The sequence below is a fragment of the Anas platyrhynchos genome, chromosome 22 (genome assembly GCF_047663525.1).
Source record: "Anas platyrhynchos isolate ZD024472 breed Pekin duck chromosome 22, IASCAAS_PekinDuck_T2T, whole genome shotgun sequence".
Lineage (NCBI taxonomy): Eukaryota > Metazoa > Chordata > Aves > Anseriformes > Anatidae > Anas > Anas platyrhynchos.
In genome coordinates, this window is record NC_092608.1 from 6,350,864 (window position 1) to 6,366,827 (window position 15,964).

The 15,964-nt window shown below is 53.0% G+C and overlaps 1 protein-coding gene across 2 annotated transcripts in view; it reads left to right on the forward strand.

Annotated features, from left to right (window-relative positions):
- Nucleotides 1-596: 596 nt before the first annotated feature.
- EPHA8 (EPH receptor A8) overlaps nt 597-15,964 on the forward strand; it is a 44,342-nt gene continuing 28,974 nt past the window's right edge. Inside the window, exons 1-2 of one of the 2 annotated variants that reach the window (XM_013095311.5) lie at nt 597-823; nt 14,168-14,232. In XM_013095311.5, coding sequence (XP_012950765.4) covers nt 739-823; nt 14,168-14,232 — 150 coding nt within the window. In that variant the 5' untranslated portion in view covers nt 597-738. Of the gene's footprint in view, nt 824-14,167; nt 14,233-15,964 lie in introns of those variants that run through there. The other variant, XM_072026927.1, reaches the window with a different exon arrangement.

A 15,964-nucleotide genomic window follows, 5' to 3' on the forward strand; every position in this document is an offset into this window, starting at 1 on the left:
CAGGGATGCGCAGGGGTCCCTGGCCCAGGACAATGTGTCCTGAAAAGCACCGAGGTAGGGATGCTGCCCATCTCCCTGGCCCAAAAACATGAGAGGAACACTTGCCAGGGGGTCTCATCCTCTGGGTGCACCAGGACTGAAGGGCAACCCCGTTTCCCTCCACGTGTGACTATAACCGAGCACATGCATCCCATTTTGCCGGCCGGGGGGGGGAGAAAGCTCAGAGCTTCTCCTGTCTGTCCCCACGGCCTGGGAGAGGAGGCTGGAGCCACCATCCTGCAGGCTGGACCAGGACAGCGAGCAGCTGCAGCGCTGGGCCACGGCGCAGGCTGGCGGTTCGGCTCTGACAGCAGCAGGACAGGAGCAGAAAAGAGGGACGGGGAGCAGGAGCAGCGCAGGGGCTGCTCAGCAGCAAGCACAGCATGACGAGGGAGGGAGGAAAAGAGGATGGCCAGAGAACAGAGCCTGCATTTGGGATGCTCCGGCTGGGTACAGCATGTGTGCGTGTGGAGCAGGAAGGGGGGCTCGCTGCAGAGCCCACCCACCCCATTGGCTTGCGAGCAGTGACAGGCAGGCTGCGCCCTCCCCGCCGAGCCTCTCGCCTGTGTGGATGCGAGCAATGTGCGCAAAGTGCCTGTGCATGAGCCGCCGTGTGCTGTAGCTCCGGGTGCTCGCTGGCAAAAAGGTGCCAGGACAACCCCAGCTGCCCCATCCCGCAGCCGGTGGCCCCGCCAGACCATGGCATGGGCGCAGGGGGATCTGACGTCCTCGCTCTCCATCATCATCGCCTTGGCTGCCTGCCTGTCTGCCACAACCAGCGAAGGTAGGGAGTGGGGTGGCCTTGGCGTGATGGGGCGGCGTTGGGAGGGACACCGAGGAGCGATAGGGTTGGGGTGTTTGGATGTGTCGTCAGGGGCTTGCGGGCAGGAGAAGCTCACTTTGCTGGTCTTAGTTCTCCCTGCTCTCCGGGGAGCCGAGCTGCGGGCTCCTGCCTGCCCGAGTTTGCTAATCCCAGAGCTTTTTGCACAGAGGCTAAACTTCGAAGCCTGGGCAAGAGGACTCGATCTCTGCAGCAGCACCTGCCCGCTCTGCCTGTCCTCCCCTGGAAGGGCTCTGCTGCAACGCATGGGGGTGGCTGTGGAGGGGACCAGGCCACAGGAGCCAGCTCAGCCATGGTCACCTCCATGGAGGCAGCTCGGGCGTACGTGCTGGCGGTGCAGCTGCGGCACCGTGAGCGGGTGGGCACGGCAGGGCCGTATGGAGGGTGCGGGAGCTGGGAGGGCACTCGGGTGGCGAACTGTCCTGAGGGAAAGGGCTGTAAACTTCTGAAGTGGGAAGCAGGGAGGCAAGGATCCTCTCCCAGCGTCTGTGTCAGCACTGACAGGCCCACACCCGTGCTCGGGGCCAGCCCGTGCTGGTTGCTCAGCCCTGCTCCTGCGGCTCGGGCCCCCTCAGCTTTGGCAGCACCGTTCCCGTGGCCTGTCAGCCCTTCGCTTGTCTCCTTCCGTGCTGGCAGCGGTGTGACTGCTTCCCGGGGCTGCTGATCTTCATCACCCGGAGATCTGCTGTTCCCACTCCCGAGCGTGTCCTTGGCACCGGCAGCAGCATCCTTCCTCCCTCCTGCTACGCCTGAGAGCCACGGCCAGCACGGCGCAGCCCTCCGCAGCGAGCCCCGGTGCTGGCGTCCCTTCCCGCGGTGTCCCTCCTGCTCCCTGCGGCCCTCCCGGCACGCCAAGGCCCACGGGCTGCCTCGTGCCCTTTGTGGCACCCAGTCGGGCTCTGCTCCTGCTCCTGCTGCCATCTCCCCACGCGCATTCCTTCCTCCCCTCCCACCCATCTTGCCTTCCTTACCTGTACCGATGGTTTCTAGCTACCTGCTGGTGCCAACCCCCTTTTCTGCCAGCTGCCCACGTCCTGGCACTCCTGCTCCTTTCCTGCCCTTGTGCGGTCTGCGTCGGGCTCTCGCTGCTGGGGGATAGCTTTGTGGGGGTAGGAGGGGATCCTGGCCGCCCTGAGCCCCTATTCCACACCACGGCAGCTGCCCCATGCCCCTGGCCCAGGGCTGGCGGTGGTGCAGGACGCTGCTGCCGGGCTGGATCCTGCGCTCCCTCAGCCTCCTGGCACTGGCACGGGGACCTGCAGTGCTCCAAGGGGAGCAGCGGCCAGCCTGAGCTCAGCCAGCCCCGGGCATGGGCAGAATATGAGAGGCCGATGGCTTCTTGCTTTCCTCCGTTCCTTGGGTGGTGAAGGGAGCAGAGAGGGGAGCTGGAAATTCGGCTCTCTAGGATGCAGGAGGCAGGTATGCAGAGGAGAAGAACAAGTTGCCAGCATCCTTCTGGTGTCTGGGTACAACCTCCTGGGCTGTTCTGGCTTGCCTTGCTCTTGCTCCTGTCCCTGTGCCTGCCCCAGAAAAGGGGCAAAGCCCAGAGATGCAGAATAGCAGAGCGCAGGCCTGCGCTGGGGCTGTGTGGTTCAGCTCGGCCTGCGGCTGTGCTCTGAGAGGGGACAGTGCCTCCTGTAACACCCACAGGCAGCCCCTCCTGCCCATAAGGGAGATCACTGGCTGCTGGCGTGGGTTTTACAGCACCTACAGGGGTAGCGGGGCCCTGGGCTGCTGTCTGTGCGCCCCTGGCTGCGAAAGACCTGGGCTTTCCGCAAGACATTTGGAAAGGAAAGCTAGTCTCTAGCCGTGAGAAGAGGAAGGGGGATGAGTGGGGCATGGGGTGAGCCAGGTGGTGTGGAAGATGCAGCAGGATGGTTCCAGGCTGCAGTGGTGTCAGGATGAGGTGTGGGGCCCGGCAGAAAGCCAGTGGCGTTCCCTCCACCGCCCCAAGGATGCCCGACCCTCTGCAGCCCCGTGGCGGCGTGGTGCAGTTTGGCATCCGCTGGGCTCGGCCATACGGGCAGAGAAAAGCCGGGGAGGTGGCCTTGGGATCCCCAGCACCCCGCGGATGGGTGGACAAAGACACCAGCACCAAGGCCACTGCTGGGCTAACACGGGGCTGGCAATGGGGACGCGGGGAGGTCACAGCATGGCCCCGAAGCTGCCCAGCCCAAGGCTTTGCTGCCCTGGGCACAAATGTGTTGGCTGCAGTGCTGGCCACAGCCACAGCGGGAAGGGGCTGCTTCCTTCTGTGCACCCCAACACACCCCGTGCTTGTGTACAATCTGCAGGGTGCAAAATTTTACAGCTGCAAAGCAAAGGGAAGGCCGGCGTGTGCTGCGCCCCGCATGCCCGTGTTGGGTGGCAATTGGTACGCTGAGATGTGCGCTAACTTGAAGAAACGGCCTTGATTTTCTTTCCCTTCCAAGAGTTCCCAATGCCCTTCTCTTTCCTGAAAAATTATTATTTTTTTTTTTTCCAAAATGTTTTGAGCTTATATTTGTCCCTTTTTTTTTTTTTTTTTTTCAGCGGGTACCCTGGCAATGGGAGCTGGTGGTAAAAGGGGATCGCCGTTCTGTGGGAAATGCCCACATTTCGGTGCGGCAGCCATTGCAAAACACATTGAAAGCCAAACCACAGATATTTCCTAGAGAGGGGAAAATCCGCAGGATATGGAATATTTTCATTGGGAGCACTGAAAAAAAAAGTGTTTAAAATTATTAAATTGCATTGGAGCACAGAGATTAAAAAAAAATAAAAATATTTTAGTTATTTTCAATATTATGGCAATAGTGTGATAGACTAAAATATTGGCAGTATATACACTGAGCTGCACAGCACAAATATTCACGCGGATATTTTATGTGACTTCCTGAAGTTAAATAATAAAATGTGAAATATCTTTGCTGTATTGAAACAAAATCAAATTAGCGGAATTTACCGCATTTTGGGCTCAGCACGCGTGTGACAAGAGGGTATTTTCTGCTAGAAAATGGCATTTCGCATCCTGCTGCTGGGCTGGGGTCTGCTCCAAGCCGCTGTGCCTGGCTCGGCCTGGCTCAGCTCGGCTCGGCTCGGCTCTCCTTTGCCTCTCAGCTGGTGCAGGCACTGCAGAGGAGATGCTGCAGCACCCGGCGGGGGGACCTGCAGGCATCGCTCCTGGATTTTTGGAGCACGCAGGAAGGGCTGGGGCAGATGAGAAGCGAGGGGAAAGGGCTAGGCGGGGAGGAAAGGGAGGGAATAGCATCGCCTCTGAAATGGCTGGGGTACCCGAAATGTGGCCTTTGGGCAGGGAAAGAAAAAAAAAGGGGACAATTAGGGAAAAAAAAAAAAAAGAAAAAAGAAGAATGTGGGATTTGGGATTTGTGAAAATAGCCAAAGAGGCCATGCTTAACTGAGAGCCTTACCAGTGGTGGTGGGGCAGGTGAGAGGGGACACCTCGCTGCTGCAAAGTCTGGGGCAGCGGTGGGAGATGCGCAGGGGAAGGTGCCGAGACACCGACACGGGGATGTCTGTCTTTTCACCAGGCCACGGGGCTGGTGCTGGGGTGTTTTTGTTCCTCCCCACAGCAGGGATGGGATGCGCGAGAGCATCGGGGTCCTAGGGAAAACCCAGCGCCTTCCCTCGCTGCCGACGCAGGGGCTGGCGCGCAGCACAGAGCGGGGCTGGTGCCAATCTCCCCTGCTAATCTCTCGATTGTAATCTCATTAATTGCCCCTCTGCTCAAACAGAAAAAAGAGGTAAAACTCATCCGTGTATTTATTCAATGCTCCTTTGCTAGCCCGGCAGCAGCAGTGCCGGATTTGGGGCTGTGGGCTCAGCACCGCTCGGAAAGGCAGAGGAAATGGCTTTTTGCAGTGGTGGAAAGCCTTCCTCCGTGGTGAGAGCAAACAAAAGGGTTTTGGTACAGGAACTTTCGGTGGTGGAGGCTGTGGAGAAGCACCGGTTTGAAGTGGGGAGTTGATTTCAGTTCTGTTTAGAAATAATGATATTTTGGGGCGTGTGATTTTTTGTTTGCTCGCAAAACACTGGTGTGAAGCAAATACTCGCATGGCTGTAGGTGGGCTCGTGGGGAATATGTTTCTGCTCTCACCTTCATTTATGTTCTTCTCACAATAATAGCTTACGAAAATTCTGGAAAGCAAATCCCTAAATTTTCAGGAAAATAATGCAATGCGCACAGAACGAGCCTACTTTGTGAGCTTCTTTTTTTTCCCATCCTTGAATACTTGTTTCCTGAATTCCTAGGGGTTTATTTACAGTGAAAATAAATGGGAACCCATTTTGGTGAAGGCGGAAATAGATCTGATGAATGTAAGTACAACAGAAAAGCTGATTGATTACTTAGAGGGACAAAGGAACTTTCTGCTTTGTTTAATTTTTGTTTAATTTTTGTTTTGTTCTATTTTATTTTATTTTATTTTATTTTATTTTATTTTATTTTATTTTATTTTATTTTATTTTATTTTATTTCATTTCATTTCATTTCATTTCATTTCATGACTTATTTTATTTACTTTATTTTTGATTACTGAAAAATTATTAGAAAATGAGATTTTACCTAAAAGGAAAAAAAAAAAACAAACAAACAAACAACAAACGAATGCCCAGAGCCCCTCAGTCAGGGAAGAGGGAGACCTGCTGGGACTGGTGTGTGCCGTGCACACAGGGCTCCTGGTTTTATCCCGACATCCCGACACCTCTGCTCTTTGTTTGGTTGGTTTCTGTGTTTCACTTGTCCCTGCTCGCCTCCGCTCGCCTCGCTGGCAGCTTTCAGCACTCCCTTTATCTCCAGAGCAAATCCATTCATATGATAACTCTATTCATACCCTGACAGTTTTTGATAGTTCGTGCTCCTAACCCGGGCTGTTAGCATGACCAGTGCTCAAAACTGCTCTTCTGACCCCGAGAAAAAATTAACCCCTTCAGCCCTGGTTGTTCAAAAGTGAGCGGCAGGATCACGCAGGTGTGTTTCCTTCAAAACACAAACACACAAAAATCCCACGTGCTGCTTACAAAGATGTGTGGTCCTTGAGGTCATAAATAACCACCTAAAGGACATAATCCTTTCTGGACCAGGTACAGTCACACCAATAAAGCCTAATGAATCGTGTTTGGCCCAGGGAAGTATCAGACATTTATCTAAAGGCATCAGCGAAGGCAGAAGCATCGCCACCCTTAGTAATTTGTTCCAATGGCTTATCAGCCTCCGTGTTAAAAAACTGGGCCCCTTTTTTCCCTAATACAAATTGGTCTGGCTTCACCTTCGAGCCATTTATTCTTGTTAGGATTTTCCTGTGAGATTAAAAAGCCCCTTGCAGCCCGTGCTTTCTCCTTGAAAGCACACGGTGTGACCAGGGTCCCTCGCAACCCTCGTTGCAGCAAGCCAAGGAGATCAGGCTCTGCAAGTTCCTCTCTCAGAGGTTTTTCCTCCAGCATTAGGGTTTTGCCTGTATTCTCTGCTGCAAATCTGGATTCTCACATTTAAAATACTGGGAGTCTTAACAGCGTCCACCTTGTGCTGCGCAGGCAGCAATTGCTGGACAAAGGCAACCACAAATTTCGAGTCTGGTGATAAATTCACCTCTATAACGAAGCTTGATACTGATGTCTTTCCTCAGATGTGGGATCTGTTGCATTAGGAAATTTTCCTCTACAAATTTTAGACTCACAATATTTCATGACGGGTGGCATGAGACAGACAGACCGTCTGCTCAAACATTTTTAGGGTTCATATTTTTTGTCCTTGAAAATGGTTAAATTTAGAAAGGTATTTTTAAAAGAACAAAGTAATTGACATTAAAGAAGTTAACTTGCTTAAATAAACTCATCAGTTTACAAACAGCTAAGCGTGGTTTAGGGTAGCCAAGGAATGTGAAAGTAAATTTCCTCAGAGAAATCAGAGAAAAGCATCTGACAGCCATACTGCCATCTGAAAACTGTTCAAGTAATTCAGGTAAGTGAGCACGTTTGCAAAAAAATTCACATTTTCTTCATGAATCCTCCAGGGAAGATAAACCTCAAGTCTTTGTCAGGACTGCTGGGATGTAGGAGTCAGCGGGATGAGCAGGGTGTCTGCTTCAGGATGCTGCAGGATTTGTTCTGCTGATGGACTCGGGCTGAGTGTGCAGGGCCAAGTCCACTCAACTGAGGGCATTCCCATTTACTTCTTATTATTTTATAATTTTTATTATTTTTTCAAAGTGCTGGAGCAGGGTTCTGGAGAGGCTGTGGCCAAAAATCTCCATCCGGGAGACTTTGAATGCTTGACTGGACAAGACCCCGAGAAACCTGATCTGACTTTCAATGTGGCTCTGTCTGTCAGAGGGGGTGTAACACAGACCCCCACAGGGCTGAAAATCAAACCCCACAGCTCTTCCGCTATTCTGTGACTTCCAGATTGAAATTGCCCAGTTTCAAAAGCCCAGCCTTCCTGCCGAAAGGGGACAGCAGGCTGTGCGTAAGGTTGGTCACCGGGCAGCGCGGGAAGCGGCTGCATGACACTGCGGGAGTCCCCTTTTGGGGTAAGAAATGGGGACAGTGCAAAATCCCAAACAGGCAGGAGATGGCTTGTGGTGTACAGACAGAGTGCTGAGCTGCTCTGGGACAAGGAGCTGTTTTGTCCTACCCAGAATAGGTGAGAGAAGAGAAGGGCAAGTCAGGACTGATGTGGGGACCTCAAACGATCCAGCGACACAAACCCCTCTGGAAAAGCTCCTGTTTCCGTGAGCATCACATAGATTTTGATTACAGCGGGCTGAAAAGGTGTATAATTTTTGTATAATTTTTAAAGGTGCCCACGATACTTTATTAGTGGCGGTTTGAGATGTGCAGCCTGTCCCCGAGCTGCTATCTCAGACTGCAGCCTGGTGAAAAGCCGGTGCAGAGCTGTGACCTTCTAGCTCCTGGATTTGGGGACGCCGGTCAGGCCGAGATTCAAGATGCTGTCTTTAGAGGCCATTGTTTGTTTTTTTTTTGGGGGGGGGAGAGCTCTGTGGGTGTGATTATAGGGCAAGGCCTTTTGCTTTACGGGGCGGTGGGGTGCCCAATGGGGCTGGACGGATTGATTCAGCAGGGTGCAGGCTTCTTTCTGCCGGCCGAGGGCTGCGCTCTCTGCCGTGCACTGAGCTGGGGACACTGTGGTGGAGGTGGCTCGCAGGAATCCCATGGCTAAGTCCAGATCTGGGAACTTGGGGCTTGCAGAGCCATCCCTGGGCTGTCTGCAGAGGATGCTGCGGGGACCCTTGAGCCGCAGCCGCTCTCCCAGCGCCTGCCTGCTCCCAGCCGTGCCACGGTCCCGCTCCTTCCCCTCGCTCACATCGGGTGTTTCCATGGAGTCCTTTGCCTCCCTGACCTTTCTCACCCCCCTCCCCAGAGCCTTTCCACCTCCTCCTCAGTCTTCTGCCCTGAATTACAACAAGTCCAGCCGCCCCTCAAGCCTGCAGCAGCTCCTTCCCCACCGGCACAGCTCCTGGGAGCAGGGAGGCACAAGCAGACGTGTGCCCCCCGCCTTGCGCTGAGCCTCGGTGCTGGATCTGCCTCTCTACAGTCCATCCTCGGGCCCCACACCAGCCTGCATTTTCTAACATTTTCTAACATTTCTGGGTTATTTCTGCCCGGCTCTGGCTGTGCACCATGTACGCTTACTGCTGCACGGTGTGTGCCGTGAGGCTGGGACGCACGCTGCTGCCGGAGCGCCGGCGGTGCTTTAATTTGGGTTGCCTAAGCCAGCGTGCCCAATTAGCCCCGGTGTCCCACTGCACACGAGCATCAGGAGTCTCAAACCGAGTAAGAAATGCGATCATTTTATGTCTATATTTTCTCACCTATATTTTTGAGAGAGAACGTTTTTTTGTTGTTGTTGTTTTTTGATGTTTGATGTTTCTTTTTTTTTTTTTTTTCTGGGAAAAAAAGCTGTCCTTGAATTTCAAGATTTTTAGCCTTGGAAATACTTTATTTTTAGTGTTTTATTTCGATTCTTTTTTATTTTATACATATATATATATTATTTCACGACATCTCAGTCCTACCACAGATTATGCTCTTGCACTGTGCATTATTTTACGTGATATCACGCAGGGTCTGGAAGGTTCAGGTTGATCATTTTATTTTTAAAACCTGAGCAGTGGCTTTTTGTTAGCACTGATTGAACAAACAAGCTTTCTTCCTACATCAAAGTATTTCCTGCTCCTGGTATATTGAAAAGGGGTGACCCTCTGGGCTAGTCCTTATGGGCATTACCGCTCCTGATGCAGTAAAAAAATTATATAAAATTAAATACAGGAAGTTCACAGCAATAATCCATAGGTCTGACAAGAAATCCTGAGATAAGAACTAGGGCACATCCAAAACCAGCACTGCTTTTTCATAACAATAGTTTGAACATTTTTCTTTTATATATATATGTATAAAATATATATATATATATTTCAGCCTGCTGCTGGCATTTCCAGAAATGTGGAAATCTCGTGTTCTTGATGGATTTGGTGACATCTTTTATATTTACCTAAAATTCCTCTCTGGGCAGTGGAGCCAGCGGGTTCCTGGTGTGAGCACCCTCGCTGCTGTGCCCTCCGTGCATGCAGCCTCGTGGACAAGCGGCTGCTTCACAAAACCCACCCGTGTCCGGCACAAAGCACTGCCCTGGTGCTACCTCCTGTGCCGGCCGGTGACTGCTGTGCTGGGAAGGGGGAGCCTGAAAGCGAAGCATCCCGTCCCATCTCCCCCCGATGCACTGAGGAAGTAGGGCACGGTTTTTGTCGTGCGGTTTTGCCCCCTCCCCTCCCAATTTTGGGAAGGTCACAGCTGGCTATTCAGCGGGCTGGTGGATTAATTGGTGGGATACAAATAGCTGACCCGTCCTGGCCCCACCTGCCCCTTCAAAGTCCTGTGTGAGATTATGGGAAATGAATGCCGCTGGCTCTTGTTCCCCTCCTGCCAGGGCGCTTCTCCCTGCCCCTTTCCCAGAGCCCTGTGGCTCTCCCCGCTGAGGTTATTCTCTCCGCTGAGGTTATCCCTTCCTGCCTTGTGCCCCCACTGAGCAGGCTGTGGCTATGGGGTGGTGTGGGGCAGGCGGACCCGTGTGGGGCTGTGCAGGCTGAGCCCACCGGTCGTCAGGTGGCAGAGAGCAGGAGCAACTCACCGTGCTGCGAAGAGTTTAATTATCGATGCAAAAGGCGTTGTGGCGGGGAGGGGGGAAGAGCCTTGCTGTGAATCTTGGGAGGCCTTTGAAGTTGTGATGGAGAGGAACTGAAGCCCAAGGGAACGGGGCTGCTCCCACTGACCCTTCCTCCCCACGCCTGCGCTACAAAGCCTGCCGCCTGGGAGGGAGACGGTGGAGTAATTAGAGTGAGGGCTAGAGCGGGTTAACTATTAGCGAGGGAGCTCAGAGCCCTCTTTGGTCCCCCACTGATCTGTGGAGGCTGAGCCCCCAGCGTGCCACCCCCTCCCTGTGCCCTGATCCCTCTGCGCACCCCCAGGCAGGCTGCGGGTCTCAGCCTCCGCTCAGCAGCAGCTCCCCCAGCGCAGCTCTTGCACTGGGACTGCTGGGTGTACTGGGACATAACACGTCCCTGCAGGAACTGTGGTCACCAGACCAAACATTGAGAAGGATTTCTGAGTGCTCCCTCTTTAAGCAGCGCAAGAGATGCAAAACGACCGAGGCAAAATGCACGTTCCCTGGGTGCTGGTCTCTGCCTCGGCTTCCTCGCTCATCTCAAGCGGTGGTTAGAATTTGGAAGATATGAATATTGATATAAATATGGATGCAGATATGTATGTAAATGAAGATGACGGTATAAATAAATATATATACACATACACATACATATACACGTACCTACTCTTTGACTCCTACATAATTTGCATGTGTGGGGTTGTAACGTGCATTAATCACACAACATTACATGGCACAACTTTTCCAAGGAGCAAGTAGGGCTCCCTTGCATGAGGCTCCAGCTCCGGAGTCCAGTTTGCACTGGGGAAGCAACCTGCTTGCTCCTTAGGTGCTTCCATTTGAACGGGCAATCAGGCTTGACAGCTATTCCATCAGTGCGAGAATTCCCCCTGACACCTCCTGGTGTTTTGGCTCAATACGGCGAGTCAAAGCCAAGGCACAGAATAGTGAAAATCAAAATGGTGCTCAGGAAAAAAAAATGGAGTTTGCAGTTTGAGACTGATACGTGCAGACAGTCCGTAACATCAAACAGAATTACCCAGCTGTAGGATAGAGGTCTCCCAAACCGGCACATTTTCTGAGAAATATTTAGTCTGAAAGGAGTCCTTTGTGGCGATCTTGCTTGTGCTCCTGCACCAAGGGTGAGCTGCTTCTGCACGCAAGGAAGCGACACAAGCCGGGACGTCACCTGCTGGGTGCTGGTTGTGGCTCTTGTTGCTTGCAGGGCAGCGGGTTCCCTTTAGCAGATCAGCCTCCTGGGGCAACCTGGAGTGTGTGCCGTCCGGGCTCCTATGGGAAGGCAAAAGTGCCATGTTTATTTGGGTCTGGGGCCTTTCCCTGAATGGCCGGTTGGGATTTGGGAAGGAGTCCACATGGGGAGCTGCTAAGGGCGTGCTTCTCTGCCGAGAATGCCTCTGCCAACTGAGCAAGCCATTCCCCTGGCACAAGCTCTGTAGTTTGGGCTGGAGCTCAGCGCCAGGAGGACCATGGCACAGCTCCCTGTGGTGCTCCGGGCAGGGACCACTCTTCAAGTGTCAAAAGCAGTGTGCTGCGTTCCTGCTGTCATTATGTGTGAGCTGTGGCATGTGGCAGCGACATGCTTGTCTAAGAGTTCACTTGCTCTTGTACCAGGGGAGTATTGACCTCCCCGTATCTGAGCATGGCATGCGACAGTGATGCTAGGCGGTTCTTGATGTGCACAGATACGTTTGCTTTACAGTAACTTAATGCAAGAGCTCCAGGACAGGGAGTCCCTTTGTATTTGTGCAATGCCCACTGCAGTGGGCTTAATGTGTAGGACTCCTTTGCACTTGGCTGAACCACTTCCCAAGGAATAAAAGCAGTATTTATTTTATCCCTCTTTCTGCAAAGAGGCACGAGTAATCCACTCCACAGGAGCATGGCAGGGACTGTGTGCCGGTGTAGCTGTTTTTGCATCGAAGCACCTGCAAGGAGGCAGCTCCTTCCTGTGTGTGAGGCTGGGTGACAGCCAAACGGCCCACGCTATGGGACGGGGTGCTGCTAACCAGCTCCAGAAGTGGCAGCAGGCGAGCTGGGTCTGCGTGGCTCTGTCCCAGAGCCTCAGGGCTCGCTAGCACCCACGCAGCGCTGCACCGAGGAGCCTGGCGAGCATCCCTCCACGGCTGTGTGCTCTCCTGCTTGTGCAGGCTCCTGGCACTGCCTGGAGATCCCATTCTGTGGCGAGGCTCAGCCGTGCCCACCTCCGTGTGTCACGGCGTGGGAAAGGGGGTGCAGAGACCCCAGCAGGGAGCAGGGCTGCAAACGCGGCCAGCCCGCTGAGGGTCGCCGGCACCGTGCTCCGGCGCTGCGAGCGGGGAAACTCCGCGGCCCAGGCTCCCGCTGGGCGAATTACCCAGGGAAAATAGGCAGAAAATCTTCAGATTAACAATAACAAATAAAAATGGATTTGAGATCTCCGAGGTAATTACGCCGTGCTGAGGGCAAGGGGCCTCTCTAGCAGTTGGAGCAGCGCCTTGCAGCGAGCGGAGGGGCTCGGCCTGCTGTTGGGCCAATGAAGTCACACAAGAAACCCTGGAAATTCTTTCAAATTGTTCTGCTAACATTAATAAATGCCTCAAAAGCTCCTAATCTGCTCTGTCAGGAGCATGACGTCCGGGTGTTTCACAGCCAGCTCACGTCCCTGCTTCTTTCTCCCCCCTTTCCTTCCCTGCCTGGTAATAGTAAATGAAAGTGGCACCCGTTCCTCCAGCTGCTGGGGCCCGCTTCACATGGAGCTGGGGCTGAAGCTGCTGCCCTGACGTGCCCTGTCCCCCCACAACAGGCTGCCGAGACCACATTCCTTCCAGAGCCTGGTGTGCAGCTGAGCCACGGCCTGGCAGCCCCACTGAATGCCCTCAGGAGGATGGAGGGACAGCCAGGAGGGACATGGTGCCCAGGCTGGGCCTGGCCTTGCTGGGTGGCCGCAGGGCAGGGAGCTCTGGGGAAGCTGGAGGCACTGGTGGGCTCTGGAGCTGGTGCTGGGGAAGGGATGGCAAGGCTCAGCTGTGGTGTGTACCCGCTGCACTCACTTTCAGGGGCTGGGGCACCTCGCTGGCACCCGCTCCTGAGCCTCTGCCCCCTCCAGGTCTGCAGCCCAGAGCTGGGGCCTTGTCTCCTTCACCAAGAGCTAAGCAAGGCCGTGGGTCTTGGAAGCACCCTGCATGGAACCAGAGAGTGGTTTGGGTTGGAAAGGACCTTAAAGAACTTCTCAGTACAAGAGAGATCACCAGATACTTATACTGGAGAACCTGGGTGTGGGGCTCACGGGTGGCAGACAGAGCAGATGGCATTCAGGGGCAGCACACCCCATGCATGCAGCCAAACTGTGGTGCCCCACTGTCCTCCCCCTGCCGACACCACATGGGTCTCAGTGGGAAGCTCCTGAACATGCTCAAAGTCATCCTTGAGTGTTCCCCTGCTGAAACCATTTCCCTCGCCTCGTGTCTCCTCGTTACGCTGGGCTCCTGGTGGCAGCAGGGCTTTTGAAGGGGTGGCTTTGATGGGCCTCCTCACGCAGTCCTTCCCCCGTGGTCCCCAGTGCAGTGTCAGCCGGGATTGCAGGGGGGGTCCCTTTGTGCCGGAGGCAGGCACTGTGTGTGCAATTACAGTGGCTGCTGAAGCAAAAAACTTCAAACGAGTTCTGCCAGGAGGGAAATGAGACGAAAGAGCTCAGCAGAGCCACCAGTGGAGCAGTGTCGCAATGAGAAAGGATGGCCCAGTTGTGTGGGCACTGGCCAAGGGTGGACCTGGTGGACAACCTGATTCTTGTATTTTGTTTCTCCAGCTCCTCTCTGCTCTACAACACATTTAACCTATTGTTTGCAGCCCCCTCTTCTCCAAAAGGGCACACCACTTTGTCGTACTGCTGGTACAGGTACAGCCCCAGCCCAGCAGCTCTGGGAATACCATTTGCTGATGAGCTGCAGCCAAGCAGGTCCCTGCCAGTAATGAGAAGGTGTCTCAGCCTCACAATGTGTGCAAGGCACAATTGGGGTGCAAGGACTGGCACGTTGTGGAGGTTTGGTTCCTTGCTTTAGGGGGTGGAGTGCAAGCTTTCTAATGCAGTGTTTTGTTCCTGTGTTTTCCAGTGAACTTGCTGGACACGTCAACGATCCCAGGGGACTGGGGCTGGCTGACTTATCCCTCACACGGGGTAAGTACGAAGTGACTGTTGGCATGTGGGGGACAATAGGAGGATGGGTGACCGCTGGCAGGGTGGACGGACCAGGTTGCCACCTGACCCTGAGCTCTAAGGGATTTTCTGCCCCTAGGAAACTCCAGAGTTGGGTTGCTCAGTGAGCAGTCACACTGAGAAGCCTCCTGTTCCTTGCTGTACTGGGGAAGCACCAGGAGGAACAGCCCAAAATGAAGGGGAAGCTCTGAACATGCAGCTGATTTCTCATTGAGAATGGAGATATAAAGGCACAGCCCCATGGCATGGCCAGGAGGAATGCTGAGCCAGTCACTCCATCCTAGGTGAAGCCAGCCTGCCATCTATTCTGGCTGGATCCTCCCCACACGTTCCCTTCGCTTGCATTTCCATGGCCAGGTTTTCTACAGCAGCTTTCTTCAAATTGTAAATGTGAGTTTCGGGTGGAAGTGGCGTGGCTGTAAGGATTTTTATTTTTTTTTTCTCATTGATTTAGTGAACAGAAGAAATTCCATAAATACACACAGGACCAACTGCAAGGCATAGCGTGGCTTACTGCATACACAAAATGTGCGAAGTCGGGGTGCCTTCCTAGCTTTTGCTGTTGCGTTGATTTTTCACATCCACTCTTTTTCATCCGCTCTCTGAACTAAATGGTGCTAATCTTTTCAATTCCGCCTCCTACAGAAATCTTCCCAGGCTTCTAATCATTTTCATTGATCTGTTGCTTGAGACTTTCAGTCCTTGTGCTGTCTGTTTGAGGAGGAGTGATCAGAACTGTGAGTTCATAATAATAACAATGATGAGATTTATATCAGACATTATCATATATGTAAATAAATTAAATCATTAACTCCGCTCTAATTTTAGCAGTTAGCTGTTGCAATTATGATTGTCTTGGAAACATAATAGATTCATAGATCTAGGGTCAGAGGGGACCACGGAGCTAACGTGATGTAATCTCCTGCATAAATACAGGCCTTCACACGTCAGTTAGCTCACATTTGAGAAAAGCCTAGCTTTTAGAAAATTTGTCCTTGATTCCAAATTGCCAGCGGTGGTAAATCCTCCACACCCCATAGTGAGTCCTTCCAACACGTTAAAAGGTCGCTGTTAAAAACCCACCGCTGTGGGGATTTGCTCAGCTTTGGTTGCCAGCCCCCGAATCCTGCTCTGCCTTTGCTTGGGTGGTGGAGCTCACGCACAGGCTGGCATTGGCAAGGAATTTGCCTGAGCTGGCTGGCATAGGTCTCCTGGGGATGTGTGGGCACATGGGAGTGTGTAACCGTAGGGTGCTGAGGCTGGCTTGCAGGGCAGTTGCTGCTATGCTGCTCACTCGCACTGCAGCAGATGCCCAGCAGCCCTTTAACAGCAAGTCCCGAATGCTAACTCATATCTGAAGTCAGCATTTTGGTGATGTTTATTACCAACTGATAATACTGGATGCAAAAAAAAAATAAAAATAAATAAATAAATAGTCTTGTATAGTGCCTAAGCTTTTCTCTCCCATGGAATGCTGCATTAAAAAACACCAGTCTTAAACCACCTCTTGGCCATCTTGTGGTTTTGTGGCCTCCTAAAGGTGAGCCATGGGGTAACTCCACTCTTCACTTACCCTGTGCTTTTGCCCAATTCATGACCTTTTTGTGGAGACGATGAGCACAGAGCTATGTGAAAACTGACCTGAACACCTTCTAGGAGTGTGCCTGGGTTTTGATTCTTGCACGAACAACTT